Source organism: Notechis scutatus, chromosome 1 (assembly GCF_049901735.1).
Source record: "Notechis scutatus isolate UNSWTSFEM ecotype Mainland chromosome 1, rNotScu1.2, whole genome shotgun sequence".
Taxonomy (NCBI): Eukaryota; Metazoa; Chordata; class Lepidosauria; order Squamata; family Elapidae; genus Notechis; species Notechis scutatus.
In genome coordinates, this window is record NC_142009.1 from 143,474,673 (window position 1) to 143,491,798 (window position 17,126).

Consider the following 17,126-nt stretch of genomic DNA (forward strand, 5'->3'; position numbering starts at 1 on the left):
TCTTCCAGTGTGAGCAAATTCACTATTTTATCCATGATTTACAGACATAGTTCAGAGGCAAAAATCAAATTAGAAAAATAAGAGTCCAAAGTTTATTCCCATATTCTCCATAATTCTTAAACAAACTCAGCTCTTAAAATTCTGGTTCACATCATGTATTGCAGAGATAGGGATTTCCCTTTCTTGCTGGGAACCTCATTTTTTTAAATGTAAAATTTTGCCTCTAAGATGCAAAAAGTAAAGTGTAACTGTAAAGTTGATAGGCTGAAATGTCTAATCCATACAGATTACATAAAATAAATACAACACAGTTCTCAGAAATTGGTTTGCTGAGTAGATTAAATGTTTACATTGTTTGGAAGCTGAATATTCAAGCTAGGGGATATCTTTTTAAATATATAAATAAATATAAATTCTCATGGACTGAAATATAGTGCAAACATAATTTTAACAATACCATGAAATTATACAACATACCTGTTTACCAATTGGTCAAACAGTAAACTCTGATTGAGACTTTCAAATCTGTTTTTTCTAGACCGGCAACTTTTTCTAATTTCTCTGCCTCCATTTATACAGGCATGGTCACTGTCTCCCTTTTTTTCTCCTCGAAGAGAACAACTTTTGAGAGCTGCAAATTTCAAGTTATAATATTAATACTGAGAAATCATAAATATTTAGGAGGTTTATAACAAGGTACATAGACTGTTGCAAATGTGTACCAGTTGGGTTTATATAGTTGTTGTTGTTTTAATGGCATTTACATGAATGACCTACCCAGAGCCTTATGATTAAAAAGATACAAAAATTGTGTAAAATATTTCCACGCACAGACATACCACAGTCATGCTATTTTATCCAAAATAAATCTTTCAATTTTAATGATAAATGTATATTACAGCCTTCATGCCAAATTTGCTTTGAGGGATTTGGCGTTCAGTCTAAGTAAAATGAGCCTAAGTAGAAATGGAGCCAGGAGCAAAAAAATGGAAATAAATTAGGTCAGTTTAACAAGTAGGTACTTGGTCATGGAACAATGAATGTAATTTTTTTTAACTTTTTGCACTGAAAAGAGTAATATTGCATATTGAAAAATTAGAGAGACAGAAAGAACATTAAAAATATAAAAATGTTAAGCATCAGAATTAGCAATTTAACTATGAAGTACTTACATAAACTACGACCATTTGGTAGAGTAGCACCAGATTGAGAAGTTAACCTAAGAACAATTTAATTTGTAAAATTAAGTTGTTGCATTAAAATTACAATTCACATAATATTGATAATATTTCTATTCCCAAGTGTTACATATTGAACATAAGCTGTTATAATTTCAACTCTTCAAGTGATATGAAAACTATTTATATCCCATCTGTGTATTTTAAAGCAATTAAATAATTTTTGTGCTGCTTCTACAAATGAGGAGCAAAGTTAGTAATTCATTGAAAGCAGGAAAGTGAGTTTTTTCATTACAGAAGTTCACACAGGAGACTACTTTCAAATGATAGACAAAGCCAAGACAAAAAATGTAATTTATTTTACTTCTGAGTTGAATTACGTAGTCAATTTAGTGATAATTTTTAGAATATCTCTAGAACCACATCTGCTTCCAAAAGTTCTGCGCAGCTTGGAGAACTCAAGTTCTCTACTTCTGGTCTAAAGTCATCAATAAGAAAGTCTGGTATCAGTCTTTAAATCTGGTATTCATTTAATGAAGTTTAGCATTCCTAATTTTTTTTACCTTTCTAGAAAGCATTCAGGTAAGGTTCATTCCCTTGAAATAATGATTTGTGTTGATCTACCATCATACTTCAAACAATGTCAAGCTATTCAATTCAACATTTTAAATTTGTATGCTAATGTGATAAATACTTTCAAATGCAAACATTTGAAAAGAAAATATCTATTGTAAAAAAAGTTTAAAGTTTAAAAGTTTACATTGATCATTTTATGTTCCAATGCTATAATGCAGAGTCTATATTTTTCTTTGAAAAGTAGAACACTTTCAAGCTGAAGTAGAGTCCTACCTCACAGTCACAATACAAAATAGAAAGTAACGTGTTTAATTCTTAGCATCATCAAAAACAGCTAAATTTCTTTTCCTTAGTTTGAACAGTAATTATAGTGAAAGTTACATAAAATGATAAAGATCAAAAAACATTCAGAGTTCCAAACTGCAGTTTGAGTATTCCCAGGTCAATGAAACAGTTCTTATTCTAGAATTTTGCCTTAAGCCAGTGCAAATAGATAACCTATTGTGAATTTACCAACCACCCAACCTAATAACCTACTTTAATGGTTCTAAGACAAAAAAATAAAGGAGTAAAGAGGTTTATTTTGATTTTGTACTGTTTCTTATTGTGGAACATTCAACATCTTTCAAATTTTCTTCAATTGTTCAAGATGGAATACAAGAAATATTCTAATGGAACATTTTAAATGGGATTTATTCAACTCAGAACATTTTTTCTTCCATTTTGTCTACTTACCTAATAACAGGGACTTTCCACTTGTGGAAAGTGCTAACTAAAACTAATGTTACAAATAGTACTATTCTAAAATTACAAATAGAACAATAATATCTACTATATCAATTATGAGATGAAAAATGGCAATAATCAAAACCTTGGTTTTTTTTAAATTTTAATATGCTTTAGCCACTATTACAAAATGCAACATTATCACAGAAAGAACTTGTAACTTAAAAACTTTACATAATTTACCTTCCATAATAGCTAAGGAGTTAAACTGAAAAGAGGACAGAGATATATGCAGTGGTGTGCTGGTAAACACGTAACAACTTCGCTGCACTACTAGCCACCTAACAGCTGATTGACACAATACTAGGTATAGCAACTCAGCTCTGCTATCTACTGGCTTGCAAAATTCTAGAAAATTTAACAATAGGCTCTCATGAGCAATACAAGCCTGTTCCATTACATCATTAGATGTATGTGTGTATCCCCATCACTAATGCTATAATAAATCCAGTCAGACGGAAGAAATCTTTGTTTTTGATGCAAAGCTAGGAAACTTATCTGTAAAAGCATTCAGGTGAATGCTCTTATGGCCCTGCCATAATTAGAAAATTCGCCTTCACAAGTTTCCATATACATAATTTTTATATTAAATCTAGCATCTAAAGATAGAGAAATCAGTACCAAAGCTTTCATGCTTTTCTGTACAAGTAGTCCTCAATTTATGACCATAACGGAGCCTGGCAATTATGGCCATGCGCTGTGTCAATCATAAGGCAGATCATCATGGGATAACCCCGATTTGACAATCTTTTTTTGCAATGATCATTAAGCGAACGCAGCAGTTGTGAGGGGAAAGGAGCAGTTATAAAATGAATACTGTGGTCGTTAAGTGAACTCATTGTTTGCTGAGATGTTTTTTCCCAGAAACCAGAAGAAAATGTTGGCTTCTGGGGAAAATAAATGTAATCGCAGATACGTGATTGTGGAGTGCTGCAAACAGCTGTAAATGAGGGCCAGTTGCTAAGCACCCAAAATGTGTCCATGTGACTGCAGTGTGTGTGTGTGTGTGTGTGTGTGTGTGCGCGCGCGCGCACGCATGATAAACAGTTTTTCAGGGTCTGTCATAACTTTGCACATTAAGCAACTCAACATAATTTGAGGATTTTCTCTTCCCAGTTTATCCTCCATGTCAATACTACAGATGAATGCTAGTTTTAAACTGATGTTGCCATTGTAAGTATTACTGCAATCAAACAGCAGAGAAAGAGAAGTGATTGTGTCATCTTTGAGTGTTCTTACTACAAAAATCAGGAAACACACACACACAAAATGCGCCTCTTCAGAAATATACAGTATATAAATAAATTTTGAAAAATTCAGTATTTGTAGCTCACTATGGAAATAAGAGCTCTTAATTTTTCCTTTCCAGAGACTAAGTAGTAGTTGTATTTTTAAATGTACAGTATAATTATAGAATTCTTGCGTAAAACATATGAACATTGGCTTTTAAAAAAGGAAGGGGGGTTAGATTTTCTTGTGTTTCTCCCTTGGGGGGAGTGTATACATCACCACACCATTATTATTTCAAAATGGTTCTCTTAGCAATAGAATAACAAAATAAAAGGATATTTAGATATTGGCTCTAATTAGCATAAATATGGGAAATTATTTATCAAGAAATAATATTTAGCAGTGCCATTTTAAAAAATCTATGAGCCTTTCATTTATGATTTCACATAGTTCATATTTAAATGTTCATAATGGAAATTCCATTTGGCATGATGGTCATCTTGAAATGGACATTATCCCATTTCAGCTTTTAGAGTGGGGAATCAGAAATATTAGCATTCATTTGTGTAGTTCCAGATACCTAATACAATAATTTTAATTTATGTATTACCTCTATCCACTCTATGCTTTGTTTTATCTTTGTTTAAAGTAAGAATTGTTCTCTTTCCTGCAGAACAAGTAACACATGCTGGAAAGAATCATAAATAATGTTTGGTCAATTCAACCCCAAAGTCTAATTTGTGTGTGTCACATTGATTAAACTATGTAATTACTAGGGAGCAATCTTACAAGACAAATTTGGAATTAACAGCTAAAAAAAACTATTAATTTGTAGCAGAAATAAACATGGCTAATGCTTTCTTATTGCTGAAGAAAACATGGAACTAGTTAAGCTTATCAACATAATACTATATGCATCGAACAGACAAAACTGTACTATAATCATAAGGAATTCCAGATGTCTTAATGTAAGCAACAGATGGAGTTGCTCTTTTTCTTTCCCACAAACAAAATTTGTCATCTGAAATAAAGTTTGGAGGGGGGAAGAGAACAAGCTGTACATCATGCACTTATGCATGAAGTCAGAATGTCTGGCTAAAATCAGTTACAAATGGTGAATTACACATGATGAGAAAATGGGATGGGAGTGAGAACAAAAATATCACCCCAAATGTAGTTTTCCCTTTCTCTGTAGCATACAATAGATTTTAGTACATAGGCTGGAACAGAACCCGATATAAGGAGTCTATTTTAAGCAGCAGAAACATTTCTATAGATTTTGCATGAATCAATAATTTAAGCCATTTAAGAAAATGATTAAAACTGTGTATGTGTACACATGGATGCACACACACACACACACAGGTTTTTAAATCTTTAACATGCTTACCGGGACTGACCAGTTGAGACACTCCATTCCTCTCGCTGTCCAGTACTGCGAGATTTTGATTTGTCTTTGCATACAGAATCAGCATGTTTCAAGGTACGTTTGGCTGGAGGAGATATGTGACTATCACTCAAACTACCATCACTACCATCATCTCTCTAGAGGAAAAAAAAAAAGCAAAAAATTAATAGTTTCATTCATGATATTGTTCAAGATAAACATTCTCCAATTCAGGAAGAGGGGGGGAATTGGTTCTTATTCAGATAATAGCAATCATCCTCAGCTGAAAACTATAAATTTAATTCTAGAAAGAATGAGAGAAATTGAGGAATTTGTTGTATCTTTTTTTGAGGATTACATCAGTTTTGAGCTTATTTGTTTGTTTTGTATTTATATCTCACAATGATCAAATGCGCCTCTTAGTAATTTACAAGATATATAGAAAATTACTGAAACATCAACAGTTGCCTAATGTTAAAATGTCTAATGTCAATAAAACATAATGGACTCATATGTTGAATCAATATAGGCATTAATGGCTAATTCTACATTATAAATGCACTACAAAATTTTCTTAATGCAATCAGGGAGGGAGCCAATCTGATTTCCACTGGAAGCAGTTCCAAATGCCAACATTTATATTAGCAAGAAATATGTTTCTTATTATTACTTAAATTTATACTTTCTCCCTTCAGTTCTAGGGCAATCAAAGCCACTCATACACCCCAACAATAAAAAAAACAATTTAAACAAGTAGCTCAAATGAGCAATTAAAATTATTTGAAACATGAATTAATTAAAGAATGATATAAAGAATATCAAAATTCAGAATGATTACACTAAGCCAATAGAATTTAAATTACAATTGATTTTAGGACTTGTTTCCTATATGGAATTTTATGGTGTTAACTCACTATATATTTGACTTTTAATACAATACTGCAAAAGCTAACACAATACATTCTAAAACACATACACTTTACACTTTTTCTAAGTTTCATACTTATGTATAGAGAAGGAGCTCTCCTCAAAAATATCTGATACCCAACTTATGTTTTGAATGCAGGCAATAAAACAAATGCTCCAGCAGGATTTTCTTATTTCCCTCAATAAGAATGCATCGCTTTGAACAGTTTGGCTGATGTAAGTCTTGCCCTTGCTAAGTCTTACAAACACAAGCAGAAAGTCCTTGCTCTGTCTTGATCAGAATCCCCCACTCCCATATTTCAGTCACAAGAAACTATGGCTCCCCAGAAATAATTATAGGTAGTCCCCGATTTTCAACCATCCATTGAGCAACTATTCCAAGTCACAACAGCACTGAAAAAACTGACTTTCAACTGCTCCTCGCATGTATGACCATCACAACATCCCTGTGATCCCATGATCAAAATTTACAACCTTCCCAGATGGCTTCTAACAAAATTAATGGGGGAGGGGGAGCTGGATTTGTTTAATGACCACATGATTCACTTAACAAATGCAGTCATTTGCTTAAAAGTATGGCAAAAAAGGGTGTAAAAATGGCCATGACTCACTTAATAATGCTTAGCAAATTGGGAAGTGTTGATCCCAATTGTGGTTGTAAATCAAGGATTATCTGTAGATCAGGGAGCAAGGTTTCTCTCCATTATGCTCCATATCCTTAATATCACCAGCCCACAAAACGAGTAGAGGAGCTGATCAACACCATTTCTCCACTCCAACACACTATCACAGGGCCCCTGTGATGACCCAGAGTATATCAGAAATATAACAAAACCCAAAATGTAATTACAAGTCCTTTAATGCCTTCAACTTGGCTTCACTGTTTAATTGTTCACCGTGGAGGAGTAAACTATTTTCAAAACAACATTTCAAAGGAAAGAAACACAGTTCAAATTCAAAGAGCCGATAACGAAGCAAAAACCAAAAACAAACCGCACTGAATAAAGTTCCACGACAGACCAGGATAGATAACTGCCAACTTCAGGAAGATAACCAGGTAGAACGCCAACCAAGATAAACCTTCTTTAGGAATAAAACACTAATTTGTCTCCAGCGTCTGTTAGCATGCAGGTCCAAACTCTTATGCAAATCTCATACCTGCAACCCGTGAAGAGGATCATGGCCCTCTCCTCCTGAGTAGACCACGTTTTACCCTGATCCTCTCCTCCCTGCGTGCCCTAGGATGGATAGGGGATGGGCCTGGGTCCTTCTCTAACTGCTCAAAGTCAGTCTCCACCAGGGGCATGACAGCCCCTGAAGTACACAAAATGGTGTTTCTGAATGTAACACAGGAAATAAAATTGTATGTGACAGTACAAAACATGCATAAAATAAATCCCTGCATTTTTTCCCCCAACAATTATGCAGGATGTTTGTACCACTCCACACGAACCTACAGTAGTTACTATATTCAGAAACTTCAGATATATTCCATACAACAAGAAACAGAGTTCTGGAGGAAAAATAACTAAATATACTTAAAATATTAAATAGTCAATGGCCAAGTCACACCCTACTTTATACATAAAGGTGTGTCTAAACTGTTAATAACATACAAAATGCTGGGATTCAATCTTGTAAGGGTTCTGAGTAATTCGATTCTATGTAGAAACTGAAGCTACACAACTTGTTTGAAACCTGTTTCAGTGGTGTGGGAGGGTTTAACTAGATAAAGCAAGCAAGGCAAAAATATTATAGCATCATTGCCTGAAGTCATTAAGCAATTTTCAATGTAGAGTAATTAACACCAATAACAGTGAGACACAAAGAAGGGAGGCAGATGGGGGGGACTCACTTTCAATAACTTCAAGAGATATTTCTTCTTTATTTCCAGTGACTATTTTAGGCACTTACCATTCATCTTCTAAAGTCTCCACAAAATAAATAAGGGGAGACTAGGTGTAAAATTGTCAAATTCAATTTAAGTTAAGAACTGAAAGATTTGAACTTGTTTGGGTGAAGTTATCTCAGAAAGCTCAGGATGTGTACAATTTTACCCAGGTCAGGCAAATATAGGTTTAATTTTTTTTCTGAATAAGAAAAAAAATTGAAGATTTAGACTTTCCATCCCCACTGCAACCCACCCCTTAAAAACATTACATAGAGAACTATACAGCCCTAGTAAATGTTATTAGAGCTATGATGGGAAAGGGAAATTTTCACAAAAAATATACTTAGGCTGAAGGAAAGGTTATTTCTTGATATCCAGCTGAAACAACAATCTACTTCTCCAACTAATAGATGTTCTTCTTTGCTTCCTCTTTTACCATTTGAGAGACCACTTCGGATGTCAAGGAAAATACATGTTACTATTGTAATTAAAACAATAAATGGAAAAGTATGGTATCTTATGCATCTTTTTCTCCAATACTAATAAAGCAAAATAAGAAAATATTAATAGTCCAAACAATCATGTTCTCCACATATATTAATTAGATGTGTTAGTTAGCTTATGAACAAAGTGCATTAGAACAGTCAAACTGTGTATAATTTTAGAGGAATATTTTAAGAAGGGGGGGAGGTCAATGTTTATTTTTAATTAAAAAACACTGGCCATAAATCTGAAGTAAAACTATATGTGACTGCCTGTTTTTGTTCTCCAAACATATTATTATCTGAGAATAAAATTAAATATATATTATCAGATAATATAAATATATTATCTGAGAATAAAATTAAACTATATCTGGCAATTAAAATAAAACACTGTAAGGAAAAGAATACTAATAAGTATTTTGGAGTCCTCTGTACATTTTCATGCCAGAAATATAAAACGTTGGGCAATATCCATCAAAATAGGCCTATTTGCACAACAGTGTATTTTTTACCCTCCCTCCAAAACCCTGCATGATTCCCAAATTTACTTCAGAAAATTCATAAATCTCCTAAAGCAACTTTGGCAGAACAAAATATATAGAGGAATGCTAGAGGAACACTGTCTCATCACTCACAGCTCTGTACAGTGAAATGATACAATTAGGTTAATCCCTGATTTGGACTGAATGAGCTACATCGAACTCCTCCAATTTAACACCAACGAGGTACCTCACAATTACCATCTGTCTTGATGCTCGGTTTATTACTGTTGTTGTTGTTGTTGTTGTTGTTGTTGTTGTTGTTATTCATTTTCCTTTATTATACATCACGTTGATGCTCAGTTCTGAATGTTACTTTTAAATAGATTATATTTATGTTAAGTATCTTAAATATTTCCAGAACAGAATTCAGTGTGGCCATACTGTACTTGTTGATGGCCTTTGGCAGAGCCAGGTTGGGGATGGTTGCACATCCATCCTTGTGATCCTTGATTACTCAACATCTTTTGAAACCATCAAACACAGTACAGGTAATATTTGTTTAAGAACCACAACTAGAGCCAGCAATCTGGGCATACAGCAAAGCAATCACTAAGTGAAAACGCAATTGTGATTCAGTTTTCCTTGTTTTACAGGCTTATGAAGACCTTTAAAGGCCTTTTTCATCATGGATGTAACTGTTGCTAAATGAGGAAACCAGTAAAACAAAACTTAGCATCCTGGTCCGGGAATTGGATACTCCAAGGCACAGAATTAGATTATGTATTATAAAGGGGCCGTTTTTCTCCCATGGTTTCTGCTTATACAGCAAGAGCTGTCAGAGATGGCATATTCCAAGTTCCCTTGATTTAAACAATCTATCAGTATCCACAAAGCATACTATGTCAGCATATATCAGAAAAGCTCAGGAGGCTCTTCAGCCGACATAACATATGTGGACACTTCAAACCCAAGCATTCACTAAGGCAGAAGCTTGTCCACCCCAAGGATAAAACACCCAGACAGAAACTGAGCAACATGGTATATGCAGTACAATGCAGTGTGCCATGTGCAGAGCTGTACATTGGGGAAATGAAACAACCACTTCATCAATGCATGGCACAACATAGGAGAACAAACACATCAGGACTAGATTCAGCAGTCCCTCTACATTTAAAAGGCACAGGCCACTCTTTTGAAAACCACAAAGTCCATATTTTGGACAGAGAGGATCACTGGTTTGAAAGAGGGCTTAAAGAGCCCATTTATGTCAAAACTGAACAGCCCCCTCTCAATAGAGGGGGAGGGATATAACATCATCTATCTCCAATCTATAACACTTTCAACACTTTCTTTTCAACAGTTGCAAGAAGGTTCCACATCCATTTGCACCTCTCAGGTAACCCTGATGACACAGATAAACCTCCAGGTGATCTTAACCACTGCTAAAATGCAAATGACCAGCTGTCTGCAAGCAGTATAAATCCTTCCATTCCCCACCATCCAGTGAGAGCTGAAGAAACCTCTTGGATGAGAAGCAAAATGTCTTCAAATTGTTTTACAACAGTTTTGCCAAAAACGGGCATTTCTGGTTTTCAGCAAAACCACACCACTTGGTTTACTTAATAAATGCTGAAACCACTTTACAACTGATCCTCTCCCAAAAAATATTTGGGACCCCCCAAAAATGGTCACATGCCTGACTTGTTTTATGACAGGTACAATATAAACTGTAATGGGAAGGCTCCATTACAGTCGTATGCTGAGGACTACTTGTATCTAGTGCATTGATAGGACAGATGTTTACTTTGCTTATCACTGAGTTTAATGTTTTTGTTGTTGATGATTAATATTGTGAGCAGACTAGAAATGTTTTGGAGTCAAGTGACACCTAAATCTAATAAAATAAATAAATTTACATTAATTATTATTATTATTATTATTAGAACTTCTGTAGTTTCTCCTAAAAACATTCTCAAAATTTTAGTTATGTGAGTGCCTTTAACTAAAAATGTTATTCAGATGCTCTCTTACCAAATTTAGAAATGCCCAGTTTACAATAAGTTTAAATGAGATACAACTGAGAAAATATGGAACAATATTTTCATTAACTGAATACAGAATACAAATTTTTGTCAAGGTACCGTACAAAGTATAAATAGTCAAATCTGCAGCATAGCTAAATAAAATCACTATGAAACAAATTAAATCAACTCAATATTAATTCTATACAACTCTACATTAATATAGAAGACAGTGTAAAGCAGATATTCCCAATAATGGATTCTTAATAAAGCCTTCTGCCCCAAACATACTTTAATTACAAACATGAGGAAAAAACTTGCAGTTAGAAAGTTGGAGAGCTCCACCCTGCAGCCACCTAAACTCCTATTTTCCTATGCAAAGAATGACTCTCACTCACTCACTTTTGGTTCCAAAACATTTTTTCAAGACAAGATAGTGGATAATTGCAGAGCACATAAGTTTAAATTAGGAAGGGAGGGTGGAGAGTAACCTGGAGAGACTGGAAATACAGCAATCTATTGAAGACAACAAGGAGTCTGAAGGATGCGGGGAGGGGAGGGGAGGAGGAGGAGGAGGAGCAGATCTATAAACCAAATGCTTACAATGTTATTAGATTAGCCACTGAAGAGATGTGGTTAATTTATGTTGATATAACCAGCTCTATTTTCAAAATCCCCGAACTTCCTAAGCCTGCCAAGAGATGCCTAGAAGTAAATCTATAACCTCATTTAAAATTTACACTGGAAAGTGCTTTCATACTTTTAAATCAAGATTTTCTGGAACTCTTGCAAAGAACATACTTAAGTTAGATTGCACGTACAATTTTTCAGTAGTACTAAGTAAGAATCGCTAATTGTCCAGGGAGCAATAATTTACAAAGCATCATTATATTTATTACTATAACAATTGTTATGTTTCCATCATAGATAACAAAAGATATGCATTCTTACTTATAAACAGAATGAGTATTTGAGCTAAACAAAGTTACTATGAGAATGCTTCAAATTTTATCCGACACTTTACAGCAAGGGTACATATCTCTTTTAGGTTGAAAGATGCACAACTGTATTTTTTCTTCTTCCCTTCAATCATGTCCAATTCCTGCCTTGGGCATAAAACCAGATAGGTGACCTTGAACAAGTCACTTTCTCTCAGCCCTACAGAGGAGACAATGGCAAACCACTTCCAAAAAACCTTGCCAAGAAACAGCACAGGTTGTCTAGGCAGTTTCTGAGAATCAAACAGGTCTAAACGGAGGGGGGGGGAAATGGAATGAAACTAAGGACCCTCTATCAGGCCAGAGTAAAGAATATTCTAGGCATCGAAGGGATAAACTTACTCAGATTTAGACTGAATGGGCAGATCCAGTTAATGTGAGAGAAGGTTTTTCTTGGTTACATGGCAGGAGCTCAATCCTGTCACACCAGAGAAAATGGACAGAACGCCTGGAACTGTTAAGATGGTCACCTGTTAGTTAGTCTTTGCCTACCCTGGTTTTATGAAATTGGCTTAGGAATTAAACGCAGCCGGGTCCATGCTGTGGTATTGACTTCTCTGAAAGATTAAGTGGTTCCACCAGCCTTTTAAGTAATCATGCACTCTTCCTTCAAGAACTGATCACTGAACTCAATCATCCTGGATAATATTGATCCAGTTTTCAATCTTCATCTTTTGGGGAAGGTCATTGAATAGTGGTAAAACTGCAGCAGCTATAGGTGGTCTTGGTTTTAACAAATTATCTGGATCCTTTCCAAGTCTGGGTCCATTGACTGTTTATGACCTATGACAGAAGTGAGGTAGGAGTGGTGCAACAACAGTGGGCTTCTTAGATCTCTCAACAGTTCTCATCCTTGGACCATGGTATGCTTGAACCAGTTGAAAAGAGTGAGAATTGGACCAAAATAATATCATAGTTCTCCTCTGTGCCCAGTTGTAGTTAGTGTTAGTAATACAGAGACTAGAGCCCCCAATTTGTGAGGTGCCTCAAAGATCAATGCTCTCACCCCTACTGTTTAACATCTATACAAGGTCATCAAGAGAGATCTGAAGTCAGGTATTATCTTTACATTGATGATATTGATTATACAAGTCAATTCCTAGACTATTAAGCAATGATGCTCTAAAAATTTCACAAATAAAAATCAGTTGATCAATTAGTATGCAATGCATCTACCTCATTACTTTTTAAGCTCCAAATCTTATTTCCATGGTGCAATATCAGAATATTCATGGCTGGATTATGAAATATCACATGCCATGTGGTATGTACTTTTTAAAGTTTAGAAATAATTGCAGTACTTTCGTGTATAACAGCTTTTAGCCAAATGTATTGGACAAGTGAGTTAGTTTGGGGCACTACTTTTTCCAAACCATTGCCAAAGTACCCTTAAGATTTTCCAGGAAATCAACAACAAAAGCATATCCTCACTGTTGCCTAGGTCTGTGTGGAAGTTGCAGGCACACTGGCCCCTCTTTATAACACACAAGATAGCTTTTAAATTCTCTCAATGCTCTGCAAGATTGAAACAGCACATGAATTCAATATGTGAATGACAACTATGATTCACACTATTAACATACACATGAAAACAAAATTAAAAACAGCTATTTCTAAAAGTCCATGAAGTAATCACTTATCCTGCTTTTCATCAAGGTAAAGAAATGAGACCTGCATCCAAAAATGTAAAACATTCAGTTAAAATATATAAAATAATCTGAAACATTAGATTATCACATTCACTTGTAAGTCTATGTATTTATTTCAAACACAGACTGAAAAGCATACAGGTAGTCCTTGACTTAACAGTTCATTTAGTGACCATTCAAAGTTACAACAGCGCTAACGGTTTTTCACACTTAGGACCACTGCAATATCTCCATGGTCACGTGACCAAAATTCAGATGCTTGTCAACTGACTGGTGTTTATGGCAGTTGCCATGTCCCAGGGTCATGTGATCACTTTTTGTGACCTTCTGCCAAGGAATGTCTGTGGGGAAGCTAGCTTCATTTATCATGTTACTAACTTAACTGCAGTGATTCACTTAACAACTGTGGCAACGAAAGTCGTTAAAATGGGCCAAAACTCACTTAATAACTGTCTCACTTAGGCAACAGAAATTTGGACTCAATTGTGATCGCAGGTCGAGGACTACATTGATATGGGGGGGGGGGGATTCCAAAGATAACAGTGTTTGTGGGGAGGGGGGAGAGGAACGCTCTTCAAAATTGCTTAAAGTTGGTGCAGTTTTAAGTCACTTGTGTTTTTCTTTTAAGTGGCACTTCCACTTTCAACCAGAGAGGGAGCTCTGCTCCAAATCCAGCTTGCTGCCCGGCACAAGAGACCCAGAAATGTGGGTGAAAGAGAGAGAAACCCACACATTTTCTTGCAGCGCTGCCTTGCCAACTGTCCAAAGCCAGACAAATCCCCTCTTTTGCGCAAGGCCTCTCCCCTCCGCCCGCGCCAGGCCGTCCCTTCGCGTCTCCCCCTCCCCACTTGCAACCACCGCCTGCTTTCTTTTTCGGCTAACACTCCAGGCTCTTCTTCTCTAAAGTCGCCCTACCTCAAATGACCTCCCTCGCAATCGCAGCCCGCCTCCCTCCTCTTTTTTTTCTCTCCCCTCCTCCTCTCTCGCCGCTCACGTCTCCCTCTTGCAAACATTCCCCAGCCGCCAAACGGCGCTTCTCTCGCCACAACCACCACCCGCTCTTCCCCAGGGCGTCCTTCCCAAAAATCAGACACCCCCCACCCCACCCTTACTCCTCAACCTCCCACGGGGCTTTGCAAGCCCCTCATCCACACGCCTTTTCCCCGCTCCGCTCACCCCAGAGTTCAAGCAGGACCCCCCCTCTCTCTCCAGCCGCTGACACTCCAACCTTGACGGCCGCACCGAGACAATGAGACGCTGCTCCGATCCCCTTTGCGGCGGCGGCCCTTTCCTTCTCCACCCCCACCCCCACCCCCACACCACAAGCCGTCGAGCCGCCGGGCTCTTCGGACTCTCTTCCAAAAGGCCCCCGCTTGTCCCGCTTTTGGCTCCCGCCGAGCCCAATCCTCTTTCTAGCCCGCGTTCCTCCTCGTCGCCCCCTCCTCGGCTTACCCGGACCGAGTCCTCATCCTGACTGGCCGCCGCTGCCGCCGCCGCCGCGGCTGCTGCTGCTGCTTTGGCACTAGTCCTAGACAAGCGGGTCCTGGATGAGATGAAATGGCTGCCGGACCCCGGGACCACCGTCGTCGTCGCCGCCGCCGCCGCCGCCGCTTTCCCGGAGAGACGCTGAGATTGGGAGCTCTTTCGGGTGTTCACCATGGCCTCACTGCAGCCACCCCGGGAAGGGCGGCGCTGCCGCTGACTCCACCGCCTCTGCTGTGAGGAGCGACGCCGCCGCCGCCGCCGAGCCAAAGAACAAGGGCCCGAAGCCGCGGAGCGCTCCTCCTTCTCAGCTCAGTCACCCACCACTAACTGGCCGCCATTACTCGTTCTCTCGTCCCCTTTCTCTCCTCGGTCACAGCGAAGCCTCCCGCCTCCACTGCGAGGCGCTGCTCCGCCGCCGCCTCTCATAGGGCCGCCTCTTCTTCCACCTCCTCCCTACACCTGGCAACATAGAGCTGGGAAATGATGAGAGCGTGACATGCAGCCTGAACTTCCGGTGAGGATTGAAAGCCGTCATAGGCCAGGAGTGTCTATGAGCCCCGGTGGTGCCTCTAGCATCTATCAACTCTATGGTGGAGGTTCTCTTCTGTACTGTACTACTTTTGACAGCGGCAGCCAAGGGGGGGGAGAGAAACAGTCAAGTTTTATGCCGGAAGTGCCTGTAGGGAACGCTCTGATGTTTACTATGCGTGATGCAATACATGCGGCGCTCTGCAATGGCGTGCTCTATGATTGTTTTAGACGGGGCGGGATTAATGAAAGGAGAGGGAGGCGGGAGGAAGGAGCCTCTTGGGACTGAAGGAAACTATAGAAACTGGGTTTGAGAAACGGTAACTAACTGTGATTCCGTATTTGCTTTTTTTCAGAATGGAGAAAGTGGAGAATCTGATTAAAAAGAATTTCTTCTTAGAAAAGCATGTTTTAATCCATAAATAATGGAAACCTGTTCACACGTTTCATTCCATTGATTCTACCATAAGGATTGTCACCTGGAGAGTAGCGAAGTTTATAGCTCGAAGTTTGTGCTTGCTAAAAAAAACCTGAAGTAATGCATTGCGCTCCCCGAAATTTACTGACAAAACTCTGCCTATAAAACTCCAGTTGAATATATTTTGTTTTCCAACTTAAATGGATACTTTATACAAAATGGTTAGAGGGGCAAATACTATTGAGAATATATAATCATACATATATTCATGTGCTGAATCTTGGAGGTGATAACTAATACCTTGAATTGCATCCATAAGATAATTAGAAAATCTGAAGTCACCCACATTTTGGACCTGTAGTTTCTAAATTGCTTTCAATGACATAGAACACATTGAAGCAGTTTGGAAACCTTACCATTCCAGGAACAGTTGTAAATGACAGACCTGATGGAAAAGTCTTCCTAATCACAGCTACCACCTGCTCATTGAACAAGAGCTGTGAATCTAGGAGGATCACAATGTTACTAACCAAGGACCACGAGCCCATCTTGAATTCATGTCTGGAATGGGATGGTTTCTGAAACCAAAACCACTCCACCGTGCTTGGATTATATCTGAACCTTTCTTATCCAACCCAACCCAAATTAGTCATCAGACCTCTGGCAATCCCTCAATGTCAACAACTATGTGCTGTAATGCCAAAGATGCATTATTAAGTATCATCAGTTGTGCTAGACAACAACCTCACTCAGTGCCTTCAAATCTGAGTGAAACAGAGTGAGGAGAGCATTTGGCTCTGCCGCATTATACAGCTAAGAACATTGTGTCTGATCTCTACCACTGCTTGTTTATTTAGAGGCAGAACTAGTGAACAGTAGTGCCACCCACTTCCAACTTTTACAGACTGTCCAAAACAATACAATACAGGTAGGCCTCGACTTATGATCACAATTGAGCCCAAAATTTATGTTGCTAAGCAAGACCGTTAAATGAGGTTTGCCCCCATTTTACTACCTTTCTTGCTACAGTTGTTAAGCAAATCATTATAATTAATAAGTTAGTAACAAGTTAGTCATTGTTAAGT

General features: G+C 37.7%; 1 protein-coding gene across 2 annotated transcripts in view; it reads right to left on the reverse strand.

Moving 5' to 3' along the window:
* The window catches only part of ATAD2B (ATPase family AAA domain containing 2B), a 70,984-nt gene extending 55,445 nt beyond the window's left edge, over positions 1-15,539 (reverse strand). For both annotated transcript variants that reach the window (XM_026675539.2, XM_026675538.2), the window contains exons 1-4: positions 15,063-15,539; positions 5,161-5,315; positions 1,173-1,219; positions 478-631 (exon numbers count right to left, since the gene is read on the reverse strand). In XM_026675539.2, the coding sequence (XP_026531324.2) occupies positions 478-631; positions 1,173-1,219; positions 5,161-5,315; positions 15,063-15,269 (563 nt within the window). In that variant the 5' untranslated portion in view covers positions 15,270-15,539. The remainder of the gene's footprint in view (positions 1-477; positions 632-1,172; positions 1,220-5,160; positions 5,316-15,062) is intronic.
* Positions 15,540-17,126: the final 1,587 nt, after the last annotated feature.